The sequence below is a fragment of the Coregonus lavaretus genome, assembly GCF_964263955.1.
Source record: "Coregonus lavaretus genome assembly, chromosome: 6".
Classification (NCBI taxonomy): domain Eukaryota; kingdom Metazoa; phylum Chordata; class Actinopteri; order Salmoniformes; family Salmonidae; genus Coregonus; species Coregonus lavaretus.
Window position 1 is genome coordinate 55,099,488 of NC_139993.1, and position 23,045 is coordinate 55,122,532.

The 23,045-nt window shown below is 41.6% G+C and overlaps 2 protein-coding genes across 2 annotated transcripts; one reads left to right on the forward strand and one right to left on the reverse strand.

Annotated features, from left to right (window-relative positions):
* Positions 1-8,963: 8,963 nt before the first annotated feature.
* On the forward strand, positions 8,964-15,450 carry LOC311131252 (carnitine O-palmitoyltransferase 2, mitochondrial-like). Its single transcript, XM_084164116.1, has 8 exons — positions 8,964-9,432; positions 9,807-9,887; positions 9,991-10,097; positions 11,063-11,324; positions 11,555-11,891; positions 12,033-12,443; positions 14,353-14,647; positions 14,798-15,450. Exons 1-8 carry the CDS (start codon positions 9,248-9,250, stop codon positions 15,124-15,126), a joined length of 2,007 nt encoding a protein of 668 aa, XP_084020242.1. The 5' UTR covers positions 8,964-9,247; the 3' UTR covers positions 15,127-15,450.
* Positions 15,451-18,302: 2,852 nt separating this feature from the next.
* LOC311131253 (protein mago nashi homolog) lies at positions 18,303-22,853 on the reverse strand. Its single transcript, XM_084164117.1, has 5 exons — positions 22,615-22,853; positions 22,091-22,149; positions 21,884-21,994; positions 18,792-18,874; positions 18,303-18,534 (listed from the first exon to the last, which is right to left on the reverse strand). Exons 1-5 carry the CDS (start codon positions 22,703-22,705, stop codon positions 18,435-18,437), a joined length of 444 nt encoding a protein of 147 aa, XP_084020243.1. The 5' UTR covers positions 22,706-22,853; the 3' UTR covers positions 18,303-18,434.
* Positions 22,854-23,045: the final 192 nt, after the last annotated feature.

The window sequence follows — 23,045 nt, forward strand, 5'->3', positions numbered from 1 at the left end:
TAAATAACCCTTTTTGGAAGACAAGGGTTATTTGTAAGGCAAAGGGTTCTACCTAGAAACTTTAACATCCTAAGAACCATTTTTGGAAGAAAGGGTTCTTTGATGATTCTTTGGAAGGCAATAAGGATTCTTTGGAAGGCAAGAAGGATTCTACATAGCCATATATCATATTTCCCAGCATGCTCTATTGCAGGGTGATTTTCAGATTTGTTTATTTTAATATCTGTGTTTTTGCATGTACATTGATTGGTTGATTAATTTTATGCTACACAAAGATAGATAACATACATTTTTCTAAACTAATCTAATCTGTTAGTAGTTGGATTTATTGCACCCATTACTGGGATGGTTATCCATTTTAGATGATTGAGGTAGTCTTAGTATTCAATCTTCCCTACCCTGGCAGTCATTCTGAATGCAGGTTTCGGGTTATAAAAAATTACACTTGTTGAATATCCTAACTCTGGATTCCAATAAGAATTACACATCACTTTGCAAGCCAGCATAATGTGATTTGCAGGCCTGGTGTGGCCTGTAAACCAGGAGTTTCCCAACACCATTGTGTTAGGGTATAACTAGGCCCCAAAGAAAGGCCTTATGATCTATGTAATTATTGTCATTAAAAAAATCATTGTAAAGGCTGGTAGAACCGTTCATTGTCGGTTCTAGGAAGAACCCTCCAAAGATAAAATGGTTATCGGTAGAACCATATACAGGGGGTTCTATGAAGAACCCTACATAGAAGGTTCTAGGTAGAATCCTTTGCAAAGGGTTCTTCTACCTAGCACCAAAAAGGGTTTATTTTTTATTTGTATTTAATTAGGCATGTCAGTTAAGAACAAATTCTTATTTACAATGATGGCCTACCAAAAGGCAAAAGGCCTCCTGCGGGGACGGGGGCTGGGATTAAAAATAAAAATTATAGGACAAAACACACGACAAGGGAGACACCACAACACTACATAAAGAGAGACCTAAGACAACAACATTGCATGGCAGCAACACATGACAACACAGCATGGTAGCAACACCACATGACAACAACATGGTAGCAACACAACATGGCAGCAGCACAACATGGTAGCAGCACAAAACATGGTACATACATTATTGGGCACAGACAACAGCACAAAGGCAAGAAGGTAGAGACAACAATACATCACTCGAAGCAGCCACAACTGTCAGTAAGAGTAAGAGTGCCCATAATTAAAAACAAAGGTGTCATTGTACGCTGATGATTCATGTTTTCTTTTAAATCCACAATTTGAGTCCCTCCACAGCCTCATAGAGGATCTAGATACATTTTCTAACCTCTCTGGATTACAACCAAATTATGATAAATGTACTATATTACGTATTGGATCACTAAAAAATATAAAATTTCGATTACCATGTAGTTTACCAATAAAACGGTCTGATGGTGATGTGGATATACTCGGAATACATATCCCAAATGAAATAAATGATCTCACTCCAATACATTTTAATAGAAAGTTAGCAAAAATAGATAAGATCTTGCTACCATGGAAAGGTAAATACCTGTCAATTTGTGGAAAAATCAGCCTGATTAACTCTTTAGTATTATCCCAGTTTACCTATTTGCTTATGGTCTTGCCTATGCCTAGCAAACAGTTTTTTAAATTATATGAGAAAAAAATATTCAATTTGATTTGGAACGGCAAGCCAGACAAAATTAAACGGGCCTATTTATATAATGAATATGAATTCGGAGGACAGAAATGATTAAATATTAAAGCATTAGACCTATCACTAAAAGCTTCAGTCATACAAAAGTTATACTTAAATCCGAACTGGTTCTCTAGCAAATTAGTAAGATTGTCTCACCCAATGTTCAAGAATGGCCTTTTTCCCTTTATTCAGATTACAACCTCTCACTTTGTTATTTGAAAAGAAAATCATCTCCCAAATATCACTATTTCTATAACAAGCCATAGAAAGTTGGTTGCAATTTCAATAAAATCTTCCAGAAACGACAGAGCAAATAATGCAACAAATATTGTGGTTAAACTCAAATATACTAATTGATTAAAAAAACTTTTTTTTTTACAAAATGTTTTAAAAAGGTATAATCTTCGTAAATGATATCATCGGTAGGACTGGTGGAGTTATGTCAAACATGCAGCTAACAAAAACATATGGAAATGTCTGCTCTACCCAAAATTACAACCAAATAATTGCAGCATTAACGCAAAAATGGAAGAGGAAAGTGGAAGGGGGAAAAAGTAAGGAACTTGTCTGTCGGTCTTGCATTAAAGAACATAATTGGTTAAAGAAAACTGTGGTAAATAAAAAAGTATACCAGTTTCATTTAAGGACCAAAGGATTGACAGCCGTCCCATATAGATTGCAAAATAGTTGGGAAGAGATTTTTGACGTACCGATCCCATGGCATAGTGTTTATGAACTGATACGCAAAACGACGCCGGATTCAAAATGTAGAATTTTTCAATTTAAATTATTATATAAAATTCTTGCTACCAATAGAATGTTATTTATATGGGGGATACAGTCTTCCCAGCTCTGCAGATTTTGCTGGGAAGAGACAGAATCATTAGATCATTTGTTTTGGTACTGTCCATTTGTAGCTTGTTTTTGGACACAGGTCCAGGAATGGCTAAAGGATTGCAATATTTACCTGAAGCTAAATATGTATTTGGTCACCTACAAACAAGCAAGATTTCTGGCTCTTACAGACCTGTAACTTCTTCTTTAAGAGGCTCCTCTGTCCTCCACTCGTTACCTGTATTAATGGCACCTGTTTGAACTTGTTATCAGTATAAAAGACACCTGTCCACAACCTCAAACAGTCACACTCCAAACTCCACTATGGCCAAGACCAAAGAGCTGTCAAAGGACACCAGAAACAAAATTGTAGACCTGCACCAGGCTGGGAAGACTGAATCTGCAATAGGTAAGCAGCTTGGTTTGAAGAAATCAACTGTGGGAGCAATTATTAGGAAATGGAAGACATACAAGACCACTGATAATCTCCCTCGATCTGGGGCTCCACACAAGATCTCACCCCGTGGGGTCAAAATGATCACAAGAACGGTGAGCAAAAATCACAGAACCACACGGGGGGACCTAGTGAATGACCTGCAGAGAGCTGGGACCAAAGTAACAAAGCCTACCATCAGTAACACACTACGCCGCCAGGGACTCAAATCCTGCAGTGGCAGACGTGTCCCCCTGCTTAAGCCAGTACATGTCCAGGCCCGTCTGAAGTTTGCTAGAGTGCATTTGGATGATCCAGAAGAGGATTGGGAGAATGTCATATGGTCAGATGAAACCAAAATAAAAACTCAACTCGTCGTGTTTGGAGGACAAAGAATGCTGAGTTGCATCCAAAGAACACCATACCTACTGTGATGCAAGGGGGTGGAAACATCATGCTTTGGGGCTGTTTTTCTGCAAAGGGACCAGGACGACTGATCCGTGTAAAGGAAAGAATGAATGGGGCCATGTATCGTGAGATTTTGAGTGAAAACCTCCTTCCATCAGCAAGGGCATTGAAGATGAAACGTGGCTGGGTCTTTCAGCATGACAATGATCCCAAACACACCGCCCGGGCAACGAAGGAGTGGCTTCGTAAGAAGCATTTCAAGGTCCTGGAGTGGCCTAGCCAGTCTCCAGATCTCAACCCCATAGAAAATCTTTGGAGGGAGTTGAAAGTCTGTGTTGCCCAGCGACAGCCCCAAAACATCACTGCTCTAGAGGAGATCTGCATGGAGGAATGGGCCAAAATACCAGCAACAGTGTGTGAAAACATTGTGAAGACTTACAGAAAACGTTTGACCTGTGTCATTGCCAACAAAGGGTGTATAACAAAGTATTGAGAAACTTTTGTTATTGACCAAATACTTATTTTCCACCATAATTTGCAAATAAATTCATTAAAAATCCTACAATGTGATTTTCTGGATTTTTTTCTCATTTTGTCTGTCATAGTTGACGTGTACCTATGATGAAAATTACAGGCCTCTCTCATCTTTTTAAGTGGGAGAACTTGCACAATTGGTGGCTGACTAAATACTTTTTTCCCCCACTGTATATACAGTGAGGGAAAAAAGTATTTGATCCCTTGCTGATTTTATATGTTTGCCCACTGACAAAGAAATTATCAGTCTATAATTTTAATGGTAGGTTTATTTGAACAGTGAGAGACAGAATAACAACAAAAAAATCCAGAAAAACGCACGTCAAAAATGTTATAAATTGATTTGCATTTTAATGAGGGAAGTAAGTATTTGACCCCCTCTCAATCAGAAAGATTTCTGGCTCCCAGGTGTCTCTTATACAGGTAACGAGCTGATTAGGAGCACACTCTTAAAGGGAGTGCTCCTAATCTCAGCTTGTTACCTGTATAAAAGACACCTGTCCACAGAAGCAATCAATCAATCAGGTTCCAAACTCTCCACCATGGCCAAGCCCAAAGAGCTCTCCAAGGATGTCAGGGACAAGATTGTAGACCTACACAAGGCTGGAATGGGCTACAAGACCATCGCCAAGCAGCTTGGTGAGAAGGTGACAACAGTTGGTGCGATTATTCGCAAATGGAAGAAACACAAAATAACTGTCAATCTCCCTCGGCCTGGGGCTCCATGCAAGATCTCACCTCGTGGAGTTGCAATGATCATGAGAACGGTGAGGAATCAGCCCAGAACTACACGGGAGGATCTTGTCAATGATCTCAAGGCAGCTGGGACCATAGTCACCAAGAAAACAATTGGTAACACACTACGCCGTGAAGGACTGAAATCTTGCAGCGCCCGCAAGGTCCTCCTGCTCAAGAAAGCACATATACAGGGCCGTCTGAAGTTTGCCAATGAACATCTGAATGATTCAGAGGAGAACTGGGTGAAAGTGTTGTGGTCAGATGAGACCAAAATGGAGCTCTTTGGCATCAACTCAACTCGCCGTGTTTGGAGGAGGAGGAATGCTGCCTATGACCCCAAGAACACCATCCCCACTGTCAAACATGGAGGTGGAAACATTATGCTTTGGGGACAGGACAACTTCACCGCATCAAAGGGACAATGGACGGGGCCATGTACCGTCAAATCTTGGGTGAGAACCTCCTTCCCTCAGCCAGGGCATTGAAAATGGGTCGTGGATGGGTATTCCAGCATGACAATGACCCAAAACACACGGCCAAGGCAACAAAGGAGTGGCTCAAGAAGAAGCACATTAAGGTCCTGGAGTGGCCTAGCCAGTCTCCAGACCTTAATCACATAGAAAATCTGTGGAGGGAGCTGAAGGTTCGAGTTGCCAAACGTCAGCTTCAAAACCTTTATGACTTGGTGAAGATCTGCAAAGAGGAGTGGAACAAAATCCCTCCTGAGATGTGTGCATACCTGGTGACCAACTACAAGAAACGTCTGACCTCTGTGATTGCCAACAAGGGTTTTGCCACCAAGTACTAAGTCATGTTTTGTAGAGGGGTCAAATACTTATTTCCCTCATTAAAATGCAAATAAATGTATAACATTTTTGACATGCGTTTTTCTGGATTTTTTTGTTGTTATTCTGTCTCTCACTGTTCAAATAAACCTACCATTAAAATTATAGACTGATCATGTCTTTGTCAGTGGGCAAACGTACAAAATCAGCAGGGGATCAAATATTTTTTTCTCTCACTACAAATATATATATATATATATATATATATATATATATATTATTTATTTATTTTTTTGCGAGAAAAAAACAATATGGGGGATTGGAAGTGATGCAGACAATTACATTGATGGAAGTTAGAATCTATCTGCAATATTAAAGCTGATCTACCCTAAAAAAATAAAAAAATAAAAATAATAATAAGAGTGTCCATGATTGAGTCTTTGAATGAAGAGATGGAGATAAAATCCTCCCGAGTGGCGCAGTGGTCTAAGGCATTGCATCGCAGTGCTAGCTGTGCCACTAGAGATCCTGGTTCGAATCCAGGCTCTGCCGTAGCCTGCCGCGACTGGGAGACCCATGGGGCGGCGCACAATTGGTCCAGGGTAGGGGAGGGAATGGCCGGCAGGGATGTAGCTCAGTTGGTAGAGCATGGCATTTGCAACGCCAGGGTTGTGGGTTCGATTCCAGTATAAAAAATTAAAATGTATGCACTCACTAACTGTAAGTCGCTCTGGATAAGAGCGTCTGCTAAATGACTAAAATGTAAAATGATAAAACTGTCCCAGTTTGAGTGTTTTTTGCAGCTCGTTCCAGTCGCTAGCTGCAGCGAACTGAAGAGGAGCGACCCAGGGATGTGTGTGCTTTGGGGACCTTTAGCAGAACGGGTGTTGTATGTGGAGGATGAGGGCTGCAGTAGGTATCTCAGATAGGGGGCATGAGGCCTAAGAGAGTTTTATAAATAAGCATCAACCAGTGGGTCTTGCGACGGGTATAAAGAGATGACCAGTTTACAGAGGAGTATAGAGTGCAGTGATGTGTCCTATAAGGTGCATTGGTGGCAAATCTGATGGCTGAATGGTAAAGAACATCTAGCCGCTCGAGAGCACCCTTACCTGAAGATCTATAAATTACGTCTCCGTAATCTAGCATGGGAAGGATGGTCATCTGAATCAGGGTTAGTTTGGCAGCAGGGTTGAAAGGGGAGCGATTACGATAGAGGAAACCAAGTCTAGATTTAACCTTAGCCTGCAGCTTTGATATGTGCTGAGAGAAAGACAGTGTACCGTCTAGCCATACTCCCAAGTACTTGTATGAGGTGACTACCTCAAGCTCTAAACCATCAGAGGTAGTAATCACACTGGTGGGGAGAGGGGCATTCTTCTTACCAAACCACATTACCTTTGTTTTGGAGGTGTTCAGAACAAGGTTAAGGGAAGAGAAAGCTTGTTGGACACTAAGAAAGCTTTGTTGAGCGTTTAACACAAAATCTGGGGAGGGGCCAGCTGAGTATAAGACTGTATCATCTACATATAAATGTTTGAGAGAGCTTCCTACTGCCTGAGCTATGTTGTTGATGTAAATTGAGAAGCGCGTGGGGCCTAGGATCGAGCCTTGGGGTACTCCCTTGGTGACAGGCAGTGGCTGAGACAGCAGATGTTCTGACTTTATACACTGCACTCTTTGAGAGAGGTGGTTAGCAAACCAGGCCAAAGACCCCTCAGAGACACCAATACTCCTTAGCCGGCCCACAAGAATGGAATGGTCTACCGTATCAAAAGCTTTGGCCAAGTCAATAAAAATAGCAGCACAACATTGCTTAGAATCAAGGGCAATTGTGACATCATTTAGGACCTTTTAAGGTTGCAGTGACACTTCCATAACCTGAGCGGAAACCAGATTGCATACCAGAGAGAATACTATAGACATCAAGAAAGCCAGTCAGTTGATTATTGACAAGTTTTTCCAACACTTTTGATAAACAGGGCAAAATAGAAATTGGCCTATAACAGTTAGGATCAGCTTGATCTCCCCCGTTAATTAAAGGATGCACAGTGGCTGCTTTCCAAGCAATGGGAACCTCCCCAGAGAGGGGAGACAGGTTAAAAAGGTCAGAGATAGGCTTGGCGATGATAGGGGCTGCAACTTTAAAGAAAGGATCTAAACCATCTGATCCAGATGTTTTTTTGGGGTCAAGTTTAAGGAGATCCTTTAGCTCCTGAGACTCAGTGACTGCCTGCAGGGAGAAACTTTGTAGCGGGGCAGAGGAAAAAGAGGGAGGAGCATCAGGGCTGGTCGCATTTGATGGGGTGGGAGATGAGGAAATGTTGGATGTGCAATGAGGCATGGCTGAATGAAATAGGAATCCTATGGGGATAAACCAATTAACCCTATATAGTTCTACTGAGCACCTTTTTTTTCTAAGTGTTGGGATCGAGAGGCTGTGTGAGAGGGAGTGGGGGTTGGGGTGTTAGCAAATGACACTGCTGTTAATGTGCAGGCCAGGCCGGGTCGACCCGTCTGCATTCTGCAGAATGGAGGCAAACATAACAGCAGAAAATCGCATCAGTCTAATGGGAGCTATGAACTGTCACCCTCTTAACTCCCAGCCCGCTGGGAGCCCACAGCACTTGTAGTGCAGGGAGCTAGGCTGAGGGATGGAGCCAGGGAGGGGAAATTGATGGATGCTGTGGCAGTTGCTGGGTGCAGGGAGGGGATGATTTAAGGCAGAGCTTCAAACTCATGCTGGCCTGATTACTCTCTCGCCCAACAGAAATGATAGGCTAACAGTTTTCCAAGCCGAGGTAAGCCAGCCAATGTTGTGCTACTGCCGACTGCTTACTGCTGCGAGTGACAGTCTTGTTTTAGCGGGAGCACAGCATTGAGCGAAAGCTTGCTGTGGCCGGACCAAACCATTCACTGATCAAGCATATGCTGCCCTCTGCTGGTACTGTATAAGTATTGTACTAAAACTGAACGGTGTCTCTTTTCATTTAATAATATAATAATATGCCATTTAACAGACGCTTTTATCCAAAGCGACTTACAGTCATGTGTGCATACATTTTTTACGTATGGGTGGTCCCGGAGATCGAACCCACTACCCTGGCGTTACAAGCGCCATGCTCTACCAATTGAGCTACAGAGGACCACATTGAGCTACAGTGGACCACTTCTAACCATTTCAGAAAATACAGAAAATACTAACAAAAAACATTTGTCTGAACCCTTTATATCTGTCACATTGCGGTCATACAGAGATCTACAATATCCTCGAATTGTAAAGAGAAAAAAACGTGTTATTATTATGAGGAAAACATATCACCTTGAGCAGCAAACATGTACACTATTTATCATTATGTTGTGTGTGAGATTAATCATGTATAAGAAGCTTACTTTGTCAAAGTACAATACATGTAAACAGAGGTATGCAGTGCGCCATAGGAACAAACTATAGTGGGTAATTGTTCCCCCGTTGACGTACCACAAGGTGTCAATGTCCTGTAAAACACTTCCTGCTTCCGCTGTCACCAATTCTTGTCAATGTGTTTCTGTCTGTCTGTACTGTCAATCCTATTAGGCGGTAAGAGGGGAAGCTTTAGAAGAAGGACTTAGCTACTGGGCAGTCGGGGGAGCTAACTCATTCATTGAGTGAATAGCTTGTAATCAAGGAAATTATATAGCACTTAGCTGATAACAATTCCAATTTATTTCCCATACCCTAGCTAGTTTAGCTATCTAGCAAGCAAGTAGGTCGGTCACTGCAAGTTCTCTATATCCGAGCCTTCCCTTTCTGTGAGAATAGGAAATAAGATTACTAGTAGACATTATGGCGAATTTGCTCACCATGCAGTTTTGTACCACACTCAGAAAACCTGGGAATCTGAAGCCTCTGAGAAGCACTTCTACAGCACTGACAAACAAACGAAGCTACAGCAGCAAAGATAGCAAAGATAGAGAGTACCTGCATAAAAGCATCGTGCCTACAATGCACTACCAGAAGAGTTTACCCAGGTATGTAAACAAATGTGCATTTCCTTTCTAGCATGTTTTGGTTATTTAGTTACTTCTTACCTCCTCCTATTGCATTATCAATCGTTGTTAGTATCACATCTTAAACAATAATATATTTTCTCTGAAATATATCAAGTGCGCTAAAACCAGTTCTGTCAGTAGGTGACTGTTCATGACAGTAAAGGGAATGTAGGTGAAAGTGCACATAGGTCTGAATGAGATACAGGATGGCCACTGGGGGGAGTGGTTTGTAAATATGTACCACACAGCTGGGCTTAAAGTCCATCATTATGCACTGCCGTAGAGATACAATAACAATCCCATTCATATCATACTGTGATTTAATGATGTGCAATATTTTACAAATTCTACAGGCTACCAGTTCCGAAACTGGAGGATACAATCAAAAGGTATCTGGCTGCTCAGCGGCCTCTTCTTGATGACGACCAGTTCAGGTAAGCACCAGTCACCTTCCAGTTACTCACACTTAACACTTGAGGTGGTGCCTTGTAAATAATTTGTCACACACACATTCAACTCCTTAAAATATGTTTGCAGTACCACAGAGAAACTGGCCCGTGACTTTGAGAATGGAGTGGGGAAACAACTGCATAAAGAGCTGGTAGCACAAGACAAGCAGAACAAGCACACCAGCTACATATCGGGTATGGTTTTCCCATTTTAACAGAAACCTCACAATATTAACCTATGTAACTTTGAAATAACCATTGTTCATACATAGAACCCTGTATTTTCAAATCACATTTTATCTGTCACATGCGCCAAATACCAGTGGTGTAAACTACGTAAGTAAAAGTCTTTTTGGGGGGGTATCTGTACTTTACTTTGCTATTTATATTTTTGACAACTTTACTTTTACTTCACTACATTCCTAAAGAAAATATTGTACTTTTAATGCCATACATTTTCCCTGACAACCAAAAGTACTCGACAGGAAAATGGTCCAATTCACGCACTGATCAAGAGAACATCCCTGGTCTACCCTACTGCCTCTGATCTGGCAGACTCACTAAACACAAATGCTTCGTTTGTAAATGATGTCTGAGTGTTGGAGTGTGCCCCTGGCTATCTGTAAATGATGTCTGAGTGTTGGAGTGTGCCCCTGGCTATCTGTAAATGATGTCTGAGTGTTGGAGTGTGCCCCTGGCTATCTGTAAATGATGTCTGAGTGTTGGAGTGTGCCCCTGGCTATCCATAAATATAAATAAAAACCGCTGTCTGGTTTGCTTAATATAAGCAATTTCAAATGATTTATACTTTTACTTTTGATACTTAAGTATCAAAAGTAAATGGAATTGCAAAAATATACTTAAGTATATTTAAAACAAAACACTTTTAGACTTTTACTCAAGTAGTATTTTACTGGGTGACTTTTACTTGAGTCATTTTCTATTAAGGTACCTTTACTTTGTAGCCATTTGATTAGCTGTTCAGCAGTCTTATGGCTTGGGGGTAGAAGCTGTTAAGGAGCCTTTTGGACCTAGATTTGGCGCACCGGTACCACTTGCCGTGCGGTAGCAGAGAGAACAGTCTATGACTAGGGTGGCTGGAATCTTTGGCAATTTTTAGGGCCTTCCTAATTTAACTAGTCATCACATCCTCCTCCTAGCCCCATGGTTCGACATGTACCTGTCAGCGCGGGACTCTGTAGTGCTGAACTTCAACCCCTTCATGTCCTTCAACCCGGACCCCAAGACAGAGTACAACGACCAGCTAGTGCGAGCCACCAACATGGTGGCTTCCGCTGTGCGCTTCATGAAGACTCTCCGCGCTGGACTCCTGGAGCCCGAGGTGTTCCACCTGAACCCAGCTAAGAGCAACACGGACGGCTTCAAGAAACTCATCCGCTGGGTCCCCTCCTCCCTGTCCTGGTAATGAAATGTACAGATACAATTAAAACATTGTTCACATTGAATCATCAACAGCCAGATGCATTGCACCATCATGCTTTAGCTTGTACTAATTTGCAGCATCAGTTCCTAGATGGGCTTTACAATAAGTGAAAAGGGAAATACAAGAAAATATAGTATATAACTAATCCAAACAAACATTACAAAATGGTTCACAAGTGGTTACATTCTTGATGTTCTTTAATTTATAGGTATGGAGCCTTCATGGTGAATGCCTACCCTTTGGACATGTCTCAGTACTTCCGCCTCTTCAATGCGACCCGCATCCCCAAGCAAGAGAAAGACGAGCTTTTCACCGACCCGAAAGGACGCCACCTACTAGTTATGAGGGGAGGCAACATGTACGTGTTTGACGTGGTGGACCGCGATGGGAACCTGGTGAAGCCAGCGGAGATCCAGGCCCACCTGAAGCACATAATGTCGGACCCGACCCCGGCCGCGGCCCACCCCCTGGGCCTGCTGACCAGCGAGAACAGGGACACATGGGCCGGGCTGAGGGAGAAGCTCCTGGCTGCTGGGAACGGAGAGGTGAATATTTTGTTATCCATCAAACGTTTTTGTCTTGTCTTTTACCATTAAGGACCACTTTGGAAATATATATTTTTCAAGTGATATCAAATGCTTGTTGTTAATGTAATATTTTTTTATCCAAAATACAATGATATTCAGGTGCTGGGTCTGGTGGACAGTGCCCTCTTCTGTCTGTGTCTGGACGACGAGAGCATGAAGGACCACATCCACGTCTCCCACAACATGCTGCATGGGGACGGCACCAACCGCTGGTATGACAAGTCCTTCAGCATCATCATGGCCAAATGCGGAAACGCCGCCATCAACTTCGAGCACTCGTGGGGCGACGGCGTGGCTGTTCTCCGCTTCCAGAACGAGGTGTTCAAGGACTCTACGGAGAACCCACTGGTGAACCCTGGCTCCCAGCCTGCAGCCGTTGACTCAGCCGCCGCCGTGAGGAGACTCCAGTTCAACCTAGACGCAGAGCTAGAGAACGGGGTCACCAAGGCCAAAGAGAACTTCCACGCAGCCGTATCCAAGCTCACCATAGACGCCATGCAGTTCATGAAGGTAGATGGATCGTTTGCACTGAACCTGACCATTGTTGCAACCATTTTTCACTTTGATGTTTGTTGCTGTCCCCCCCTGTCCTTTGTATGTTTGGTATTTTGGTATTTGGTATTTTATTAGGATCCCCATTAGCTGTTGCAAAAGCAGCAGCTACTATTCCTGGGGTCCACACAAAACATGAAACATGACATAATACAGAACATTAATAGACAAGAACAGCTCAAGGACCTAACTACATAAAAAATAAATGTAAAGGCACACATAGCCTACATATCAATACATACACACAAACTATCTAGGTCAAATAGGGGAGAGGCGTTGTGCCGTGAGGTGTTGCTTTATCCGTTTTTTGAAACCAGGTTTGCTGTTTATTTGAGCAATATGAGATGGAACGGAGTTCCACGCAATAATGGCTCTATATAATACTGTACGCTTTCTTGAATTTGTTCTGGATTTGGGGACTGTGAAAAGACCCCTGGTGGCATGTCTGGTGGGGCAAGTGTGTGTGTGTCAGAGCTGTGTGTTAGTTGACTATGCAAACTATTTGGGATTTTCAACACATTAATGGTTCTTATAAAAAGAAGAAGTGATGCAGTCAGTCTCTCCTCAACTCTTAGCCAAGAGAGACTGGCATGCATAGTATTTATATCAGCCCTCTGATTACAATGAAGAGCAAGATGTGCCGCTCTGTTTTGGGCCATATGTAGCTTAACTAGGTCTTTCCATGCAGCACTGGACCACACGACTGGACAATAATCAAGATTAGACAAAACTAGAGCCTGCAGAACTTGCTTTTTGGAGCATCTCTTTATTACGGACAGACCTCTCCCCATCTTTACAACCATTAATCTATATGTTTTGACCATGATAGTTTACAATCTAAGGTAACACCAAGTAATTTTGTCTCCTGAACTTGTTCAACAGCCACACCATTCATTACCAGATTCAGCTGAGGTCTAGAACTTTGGGAATGATTTGTACCAAATACAATGCTCTTAGTTTTAGAGATGTTCAGGACCAGTTTATTAGTGGCCACCCATTCCAAAACAGACTGCAACTCTTTGTTAAGGGTTTCGGTGACTTCATTAGCTGTGGTTGCTGATGCTTATATGGTTGAATCATCAGCATACATGGACACACATGCTTTCTTTAATGCTAGTGGCAGGTCATTGGTAAAAATAGAATAGAGTAGAGGGCCTAGAGAGCTGCCCTGTGGTACACCACACTTTGACATTAGAGAAGCTTCCATTAAAGAAAACTCTGAGTTCTATTAGATAGATAGCTCTGAATCCACGATAAGTTTTTTCAACAACAGGTTATAGTCAATAATATCAAAGGCTGCACTGAAATCTAACAGTACAACTCCCACAATCTTCTTATCAATTTCTTTCAACCAATCATCAGTCATTTGTGTCAGTGCAGTACATGTTGAGTGCCCTTCCCTATAAGCATGTTGAAAGTCTGTTGTTAATTTGTTTACAGAGAAATAGCATTGTATTTGGTCAAACACTATTTTTTCCCAACAATTTGCTAAGAGCTGGCAGCAAGTTTATAGGTCTACTGTTAGAACCAGTAAAGGCCGCTTTACCATTCTTGGGTAGCGGAATTACTTTGGCTTCCCTCCAGGCCTGAGGACAAAGACTTTCCTCTAGGCTCAGATTAAAGGTATGACAGATAGGAGTGGCTATAGAGTCAGATACCATCCTCAGTAGCTTTCCATCTAAGTTGTCAATTCCAGGAGGTTTGTCATTATTGATCGATAACAATAATCTTTACACCTCTCCCACACTACCTTTACAAAATTCAAACTTCCAATGCTTTTCTTTCATTATTTGTTTGGGATGTATTGCTGCTGCTGACAAATCAATTTTCCCTTGGGGATTAATAGTTATCATCCATCTACCTAAAGGGCGGGAAGGAGCAGTTGAAGAAGAAGAAGCTGAGTCCGGATGCCATTGCTCAGCTTGCGTTCCAGATGGGATTCCTGAGGCAGTATGGGCAGACGGTGGCCACATACGAGTCCTGCAGCACCGCAGCATTCAGACACGGTCGTACAGAGACCATCCGGCCTGCTACCATACACACACAGCGCTGTGCTCAGGCCTTCGTGCAACAGCCAGGAAAACACAGCGTTGAGCAACTGATTGGCATGCTCAGCGAATGCTCCAAATATCACGGGCAGCTCACCAAAGAGGCGGCTATGGGTCAGTCCATTTTATTTCTAGATGATCCGATATTTGATCACTGAGTTGAATAGAATGTAGTTGAGTGAAATGTTTTTGTTGTGGTCTCAAATTTGGTCAGCCATTATCCATATTACATTCTTGTCTTTTTCTGCATGTTTCCCCCACCAGCCCAAGGCTTTGACCGGCATCTGTTTGCCATGAAGTACATGGCCAACTCAAAGGGCCAGGCCCTACACAGCCTGTACCAGGACCCAGCCTACGCTGCCATCAACCACAACATCCTCTCCACCAGCACCCTGACCAGCCCTGCCGTTAACCTGGGAGGCTTTGCCCCTGTGGTGCCCGATGGCTTCGGGGTGGGCTACGGCATCCATGATGAGTGGATCGGCTGTAATGTGTCTAGTTACCCAGAGCGTAATGTTCATGAGTTCCTGCAGTGTGTTCATAAGTCTCTAGACGACATTTTCTCTGTTCTGGAAGGAAGGCCTCTCACCTAAAGAGAAGTCCATCTTACTTTTACCGCAAATCCTAACTTCCATTTCAGTTGAATTTTCGCCCAGTCAGGCATTGACATCAAGTGAAAATTCAAAATTAGTGGAAGTTGGGATGATTTCGACTGCAGTTGTATAGTACAGTGAGATGAATGTCGGATTTAAAAGACACTTTTCCTGAGGCATAGTGTGGGTTGTAAGTACTGGTATAGGTTAATAAAGAGTGGATATCAAACAAGCTCTGCATGGTTCAGCAGCAGGTATATTCCTATACTGTCAAGTAGCTATGACTGTACACATAGATTCATAATAAATGCCCAAGGAAATACCAAATACACTAGTCTGGTCATGAAGGAAATACCAAATACACTAGTCTGAAGGAAATACCAAATACACTAGTCTGGTGATGAAGGAAAAACAATGAAAGCTTCAGGTGTGTTTGTTCGAGCCAATGTTTCTTCCCTTTCTAACTAGCATTGCAATGGATCTATTGAGACCCTAGTAAATTAAGTCTCACATTTTATAGTATTAACCTTTTCTGATTGAGGCCAGTGCTTTTGAATGAATGTCCTCATATAAAGGCCAGTTTGGGAAATTAAATTGAGTAATATATTGATTGATATATTCCGAGTAGCACGTCATTTGTTTTGCTGTGCAGCCTTGTCAAAGGATTGTATGACAATTTAGATATCCACTTTGCTTTGTGAAATGTTTTCAAGCAATACCTCAGATCTTTGCTATTAAAGGTCCAATGCAGCCGTTCTCAATATCAAATCCTTTCTAGGTAACAATTAAGTACCTTACTGTGATCGTTTAATAAAGAAATGGTCAAAAAGACCAAATAGCTTCTTAGCAAAGAGCAATTTCTCAAGCAAGAATTTTGCTAGGACTGTCTTCGAGGGGTCTGAGAGGGGAGGGGGAAACTGAACGTTTGCTGTTATTGGCAGAGGTTTGAAACTCTTATTGGTCTATTAACCAATTTATCGCATTGGGGATGTCACCATGGAAGGCCAAAACTCCATCCCACCAACATGCTGAAATATCCAACAGTCTTTTCAAACAGCGCTTACACTAAAAGTGCATTGTTATTTTCACAGTATTATTCCAACCCCAGTGTGGAAATATATATATATATATATATATATATATATATATATATATATATATATAATGCAGGAAAATCCCATTTGACTGCACTGGGCCTTTAAGGGGCAGATTGTTTTCCTTCTGTGCCTTATGGAATGTTCTATGGTTATTTATCACACAGCTTTACTGAAGTAGTGTAAAGGAAAATCTAATAAAACGTGAACTGGAATTACTAATCTATATTTTCTCATTGTACATTTTGCTTGACTGTAATTAACTTTCTGTTAATCTGTGTACTCTGAGTTGGGTGCTGGAATAAAAGACTGATCTCTGTATGGCGGTACTAGTATTTCTTTGTCTCAAAACAGAGGACTGAGCAGCAGGTAGTGTAGTGTGCAATTCTCCAACCTTTTTCATACTATCAAAGGGGACTAAACCACAGCTATGGCTTGCAGTATTTAACACTTACAGTGAGGGGGAAAAGTATTTGATCCCCTGCTGATTTTGTACGTTTGCCCACTGACAAAGACATGATCAGTCTATAATTTTAATGGTAGGTTTATTTGAACAGTGAGACAGAATAACAACAACAAAATCAGAAAAACACATGTCAAAGATGTTATAAATTTATTTGCATTTTAATGAGGGAAATAAGTATTTGACCCCCTTTCAAATCAGAAAGATTTCTGGCTCCCAGGTGTCTTTTATACAGGTAACGAGCTGAGATTAGGAGCACACTCTTAAAGGGAGTGCTCCTAATCTCAGCTTGTTACCTGTATAAAAGACACCTGTCCACAGAAGCAATCAATCAATCAGATTACAAACTCTCCACCATGGCCAAGACCAAAGAGCTCTCCAAGGCTGTCAGGGACAAGATTGTAGACCTACACAAGTCTGGAATGGGCTACAAGACCATCGGCAAGCAGCTTGGTGATAAGGTGACAACAGTTGGTGCGATGATTCACAAATGGAAGAAACACAAAATAAACTGTCAATCTCCCTCGGCCTGGGGCTCCATGCATGATCTCACCTCGTGGAGTTGCAATGATCATGAGAACGGTGAGGAATCAGCCCAGAACTACACGGGAGGATCTTGTCAATGTTCTCAAGGCAGCTGGGACCATATTCACCAAGAAAACAATTGGTAACACACTACGCCGTGAAGGACTGAAATCATGCAGTGCCCACAAGGTCCCCCTGCTCAAGAAAGCACATATACAGGCCCGTCTGAAGTTTGCCAATGAACATCTGAACGATTCAGAGGAGAACTGGGTGAAAGTGGTGGTCAGATGAGCCCAAAATCCAAGCTCTTTGGCATCAACTCAACGTGTTTGGAGGAGGAATGCTGCCTATGACCCCAAGAACACCATCCCCACCGTCAAACATGGAGGTGGAAACATTATGCTTCGGGGGTGTTTTTCTGCTAAGGGGACAGGACAACTTCACCGCATCAAAGGGACGATGGATGGGGCCATGTACCGTCAAATCTTGGGTGAGAACCTCCTTCCCTCAGCCAGGGCATTGAAAATGGGTTGTGGATGGGTATTCCAGCATGACAATGACCCAAAACACACGGCCAAGGCAACAAAGGAGTGGCTCAAGAAGAAGCACATTAAGGTCCTGGAGTGGCCTAGCCAGTCTCCAGACCTTAATCCCATAGAAAATCTGTGGAGGGAGCTGAAGGTTCGAGTTGCCAAACGTCAGCCTCGAAACCTTAATGACTTGGAGAAGATCTGCAAAGAGGAGTGGGACAAAATCGCTCCTGAGATGTGTGCAAACCTGGTGGCCAACTACAAGAAACGTCTGACCTCTGTGATTGCAAACAAGGGTTTTGCCACCAAGTACTAAGTCATGTTTTGCAGAGGGGTCATATACTTATTTCCCTCATTAAAATGCAAATCAATTTATAAAATTTTTGACATGCGTTTTTCAGGATTTTTGTTGTTGTTATTCTGTCTCTCACTGTTCAAATAAACCTACCATTAAAATTATAGACTGATCATGTCTTTGTCAGTGGGCAAACATACAAAATCAGCAGGGGATCAAATACTTTTTTCCCCTCTGTAAATGTATAGAAAAGCAAGGCTATTAAAACATTTGGCATTTTCCCAATCATTTATTTAAAATTTAAAAAAGACTGATCGATCAAAAGCAAATGTACAAATGTAATCATACATGAATCAAACAATGAAATTAAAACATTTCCCAAAAGAAAAAAACATCCCCTCTTAGATGGGCTTGATCTTGAAGTGTAGTCCGATGAGACTGAAGACGAGACATTTCAAATCCTGAACCAGGTAGTAGAACACGCGGAGGCCTTCTGGGTCCCTGGAAAACACAATGGCATTTATTTTAGAAGCTGGCACCCAATTCCACATCAACCCCACTATGCACTTGTGGAGATCTGATAGCATTACATAGCTGTAGGCTAGGTATAATTTACACCATTCTGCTTACACCCATCAAATCCTCAGTTCTCTACCAGTGAATATAAAGTAGAGACTAGAGGCCAATTGGGAACTTTAAGGAGGGATATATCCTTCCAAGTGTACCCAGATCATTTGAGAGAGTATTATTGTACTTACTTCGACTGGTTGACATCAATCAAGGAGCCGATCTTGGAAGTTGTGAAGGAAATGTGCTCATCGCCAATGACAATCTCCAGCTCCTAAAAGAGTTGAGAAGTTAAGACACTCCTCAGACACTATTTGTAATTGAAGCCATATAAAAGAAAACAAAAAACATTGTTTACTAAATCATCGTAACTTTATGGGGTTGTGCCAGGACTCCAGTCTTGTGCAGAAAGGGTCAGACTTGAACACTGGTTCAAATTCTTTCATTGGACAGATTTGTCTGATGTGGACAGTAGAGATCAACCCCAAGAGGACTACCATGACTTGACTTTCATGGCTAGCCCTTCCCAAAAGCACAATAAGTAGGAGACTCATTGCCTCAGTCAACCTCCTCCACGCTTGTGTAAGTTTCAGTATTTAGAAGTGGTGGGCACCAATATTGATAATTGGATAGGATATCATTTGATATCGATATGAGCAAGACATATCTTGATATCGGTTTATTCTTTCTGTTACCCTTAGTCCTGCTCGATGAACCAAATGTCAGTTTATTTTAAATTTTTTAATAACTAATTGACCGACGTCGGTTCAATTATTTGAATTCCAATTTGTTCAGGTTTTTTCGGTAAGCTCAACACAGCAGCTCTTTAGAGATCTCTCACTGGGACATATTGTCCAACTCATAGAAAAAGCACAGAAAACATGGTAATTAACTACAATGACCAGAATCCATTGCGCCTACAGCTGCCTGTTCTCATTGGTTCCTTCCGGCAGACAAACACAGAGAGGAAGAGCTATAGACACGAGGGGGAAAGAGAGCAGTTGCTTAGGTCTCTCTACCCGACAATACATCTAATTGATTGCTAGTTGTTATTTAGCATTGTTAAAAGTATGCCTTATCTACTTTGAAGAACTACTGAAATAGTGATTGTCAGACAGTAGGCAGCTAGGCTAGCCTGAAGGATGACTCTTTGGGGAGAACAGAGATAGATGTCTGGCTGCTACTGCCTGAGCAAAGATGAGATGATGACTTGGAATTAAATAAGTAATCAAATAAAACAAAAAGTAATACACAACTGAAATATTTTATTAAAGTAAAATATTTGTGAAATGTTTTGATACAGTCATGTATGCCTGAATTAATCAATTATGCAATCAATTTGACTTTGTTTTTACCAATCTAACTACAAAATCAACATAATGGTAATAATTTATTTGAATGTGCCACTAGAGATCCTGGTTCGAATCCAGGCTCTGTCGTAGCCGGTCGTGACCGGGAGACCCATGGGGCGGCGCACAATTGGCCCAGCGTCGTGTAGGGGAGGGAATGGCCGGCAGGGATGTAACTCAGTTGGTAGAGCATGGCGTTTGCAACACCAGGGTTGTGGGTTCAATTCCCACAGGGGGGATATGAAAAAATAAATAATGTATCCACTAACTGCAAGTCGCTCTGGATAAGAGCGTCTGCTAAATGACTAAAATGTAAAAATGTCTATTCACAATAGCATATTATTCAATAAGACTGTGTGCATGCATAGCATTATTGAGCTTGTTTTAGCACATTTCATGGGGCTACAGATGACAAACAATCCCTTCCATTTAAGACTTATTTTTATTGGCAACTGCTAGGAGAACATATTTTATAGTACTGATCAACATTTGCATAGAAGAAGCTATGAAATCTAGTGGGAACCAGACAGGTGGCTAGGGAGATGAAGAAGTGAATGAGTTTTTGGTGGAGAGGGAGACAAAGTCAATTACGTTTTTAGTCAGACCAGTTTTGAAATCAGCATATTTTGAGTTATCGTTTGCATATTAATCACAAACAATGTACTAGCGTAGTGAATTCAGCTGTATGCTAGCAAGGAAAGTTAGCCTTCAATTAAAGCTGGAAGCTACCGGTATCGTCTTGCATTGTAAAAGTGTTCTACCCTGTATGTACATTGTTTTGCCAACAGTAATGAACAGTTTTAACATTTCTACATGCTGTGTTGCATTATTCAAGTGGGTCAACTTCTGTGCAGCATGAGTGGGGAGCTAACAATAAACCCCAGACAGTTCTGGCAATGAATGAGTAAGTGACACTTTGCTGTTCCCGCTATTAAGGGGCTGCACTGATAGACTTTATCCTCTCAATCACGTGACACACATTTGACAGAAGTACCTAACATAACAAAAAATTGTAGTAACAAACCGTTTAAAAAAAATAAAGTACAGAAGTTTTGGTAATCAGTGTACCGTGCAACAATAGCAGTCACTACCATCATTGGAGTTTCATTAAATAATAAAGTCATCATCATACTAAAAACATGTAATTTACACAACCAAAATATTGTATTTATGTAATGTGATAAATGACAGTAATGGACTGTCTACCAGCAACTGTTTTATTCTGTGTTGTTACCGCATTGAACCCACATCATGCATTTGTTTAAAAATATATAAACTTAGATTGAAAACCGTGATAACTGTTTATTTTATTTTTTACAAACCAGACCTCAAAAAGCACTAATCACTCAGCACTAGTTAACCTACAATATTCTATGGAGGGGGGGGAAGCATACATGGCTGTTCCTGCATGCACAAAACTTGACTTAGCCTATTTAAATGCCTGCTGATGGACCATCAACTGTGGGTGGGCTTCCCATTGTATTCAAACTGGTTAGGTAGCTTTATGCTACCAGAACATTCACACCTGGCCCAATGGGCAATCTGCAAGCAGTTGTCTAGACTTCACAGAAAAGTGAACATTTACATTTTAGTCATTTAGCAGACACTCTTATCCAGAGCGACTTTACAGTTAGTGAGTGCATACATTTTTTTTCTTCATACTGGCCCCCCCGTGGGAATCGAACCCACAACCCTGGCATTGCAAGCGCCATGTTCTACCAACTGAGCTACACAGGGCCACAGCTGCAACTCTGACACGGGCAGTACAGAAGCATCATGACTAAAAAAGACCATCAGGCTGCTCACCACTAGTCAGCTATCTGAAATCGAATCCAATGTATTTTCTACAAACCAATATGATATCGATATCAAATAGATTTTCCATAAGGGTGTCCATCACTAGTATTTAGGTAGGTGTGAGAGGATGGACCGACCTGTCTGCCAACTCTGTCTGGGGGCGGCCACAATGCATCATCTTCCTTGGTGATCTCACTGTCATCTATGATCCTCTTCAGTTCCTCCATCACACTCTTGTGTACGTAGGCCTGTATTGGAGAACAATCACAATAAGGTTTCTATGACATATTCAATTGTTGCAGCAGCATCTCATACAGATTTCCTTTGTAAATGTGATAAATTACCTCTTTTCTGATCATGACGTCATTCTTGTAGTTGCTGTTGTTCGCGTACCTCAGTTTACCTGAAAATACAATCAATACATTCATTGTGTTATCTTCGCTTAAGTTATGAATGTTATTACATTGTTGACACACTGCTATTGTTACACAGTAGTCTTTTTTTGTAGCTAGTTCACATATAACCGTTTTTAAACCTGCTGTAAAACAATCTAGGTTATTTGGCAAAATGTGTTGGCTAAATAACACGCTAGCCAAATTAGCTAGTTTTATAGTTAACTAGCACCTAACTAGTAACTTAGTACTGTAATTAGCTAGCCAAAATAGATTAATGAGGGTATGGTACAGAAATAAACACTGACTAAGATGTAACGAAGCAAGCAAAGTATTTCTGATGCCATGATATTATAACAGAAAACAAGACTAGCTACAAAAGCAATGAGGAAATGCTGCTAACAAGCCGTCGTTTGCGTACTTTGCTAGCTAATGCTAATTAGCAGGCTAGATAGTACAATTTCCGCCTAACTTACCGTCCGGTCTAAACTCAAATTCCAAGAACTCGTGTCCAAACTTGCCCTTGTGCCCGACATAATATCTCAAATAAAAGTCAGTCGTTGACATTATAAACCGCAAATGCAGTGTTTGCGGAGTCTGTGAGAATCGGAATCAACGAAAGCACACCTCTTCCCAAATCGTCTTTTGCAAAACTCAACACGCATGCGTGCTGTGGCGCTTTTCTGTTATATCATATGAATGGTCGCATTGCAATGATGTCAGAACAAGCTGCCTGTGCTTTAGTGTGTATTTTAACCAGCAGATGTCAATAAAACACCAAATGATTTAATGATCGGGTCCCAAATATTGTGCCTCACTGATATGTTCTATTATTTTATTTGATGGACCACCATATTACTGGCAATCAATTTCTATGATTTTCTCCATCTGTGAATCTTGTAAAGGA

Excerpts from the sequence above, each read along its gene's own strand:
- LOC311131253 (XM_084164117.1), bottom strand. The coding sequence starts at position 22,705 with ATGTCAACGACTGACTTTTATTTGAGATATTATGTCGGGCACAAGGGC. Across the intron at positions 22,150-22,614 it reads ATTTGAGTTTAGACCGGACG|GTAAACTGAGGTACGCGAAC; the intron begins GTAAGTTAGGCG and ends TTGTATTTTCAG. Across the intron at positions 21,995-22,090 it reads ACGTCATGATCAGAAAAGAG|GCCTACGTACACAAGAGTGT; the intron begins GTAATTTATCAC and ends TCTCCAATACAG.
- LOC311131252 (XM_084164116.1), top strand. The coding sequence starts at position 9,248 with ATGGCGAATTTGCTCACCATGCAGTTTTGTACCACACTCAGAAAACCT. Across the intron at positions 9,888-9,990 it reads CTTGATGACGACCAGTTCAG|TACCACAGAGAAACTGGCCC; the intron begins GTAAGCACCAGT and ends ATATGTTTGCAG. Across the intron at positions 11,892-12,032 it reads TGGCTGCTGGGAACGGAGAG|GTGCTGGGTCTGGTGGACAG; the intron begins GTGAATATTTTG and ends AATGATATTCAG.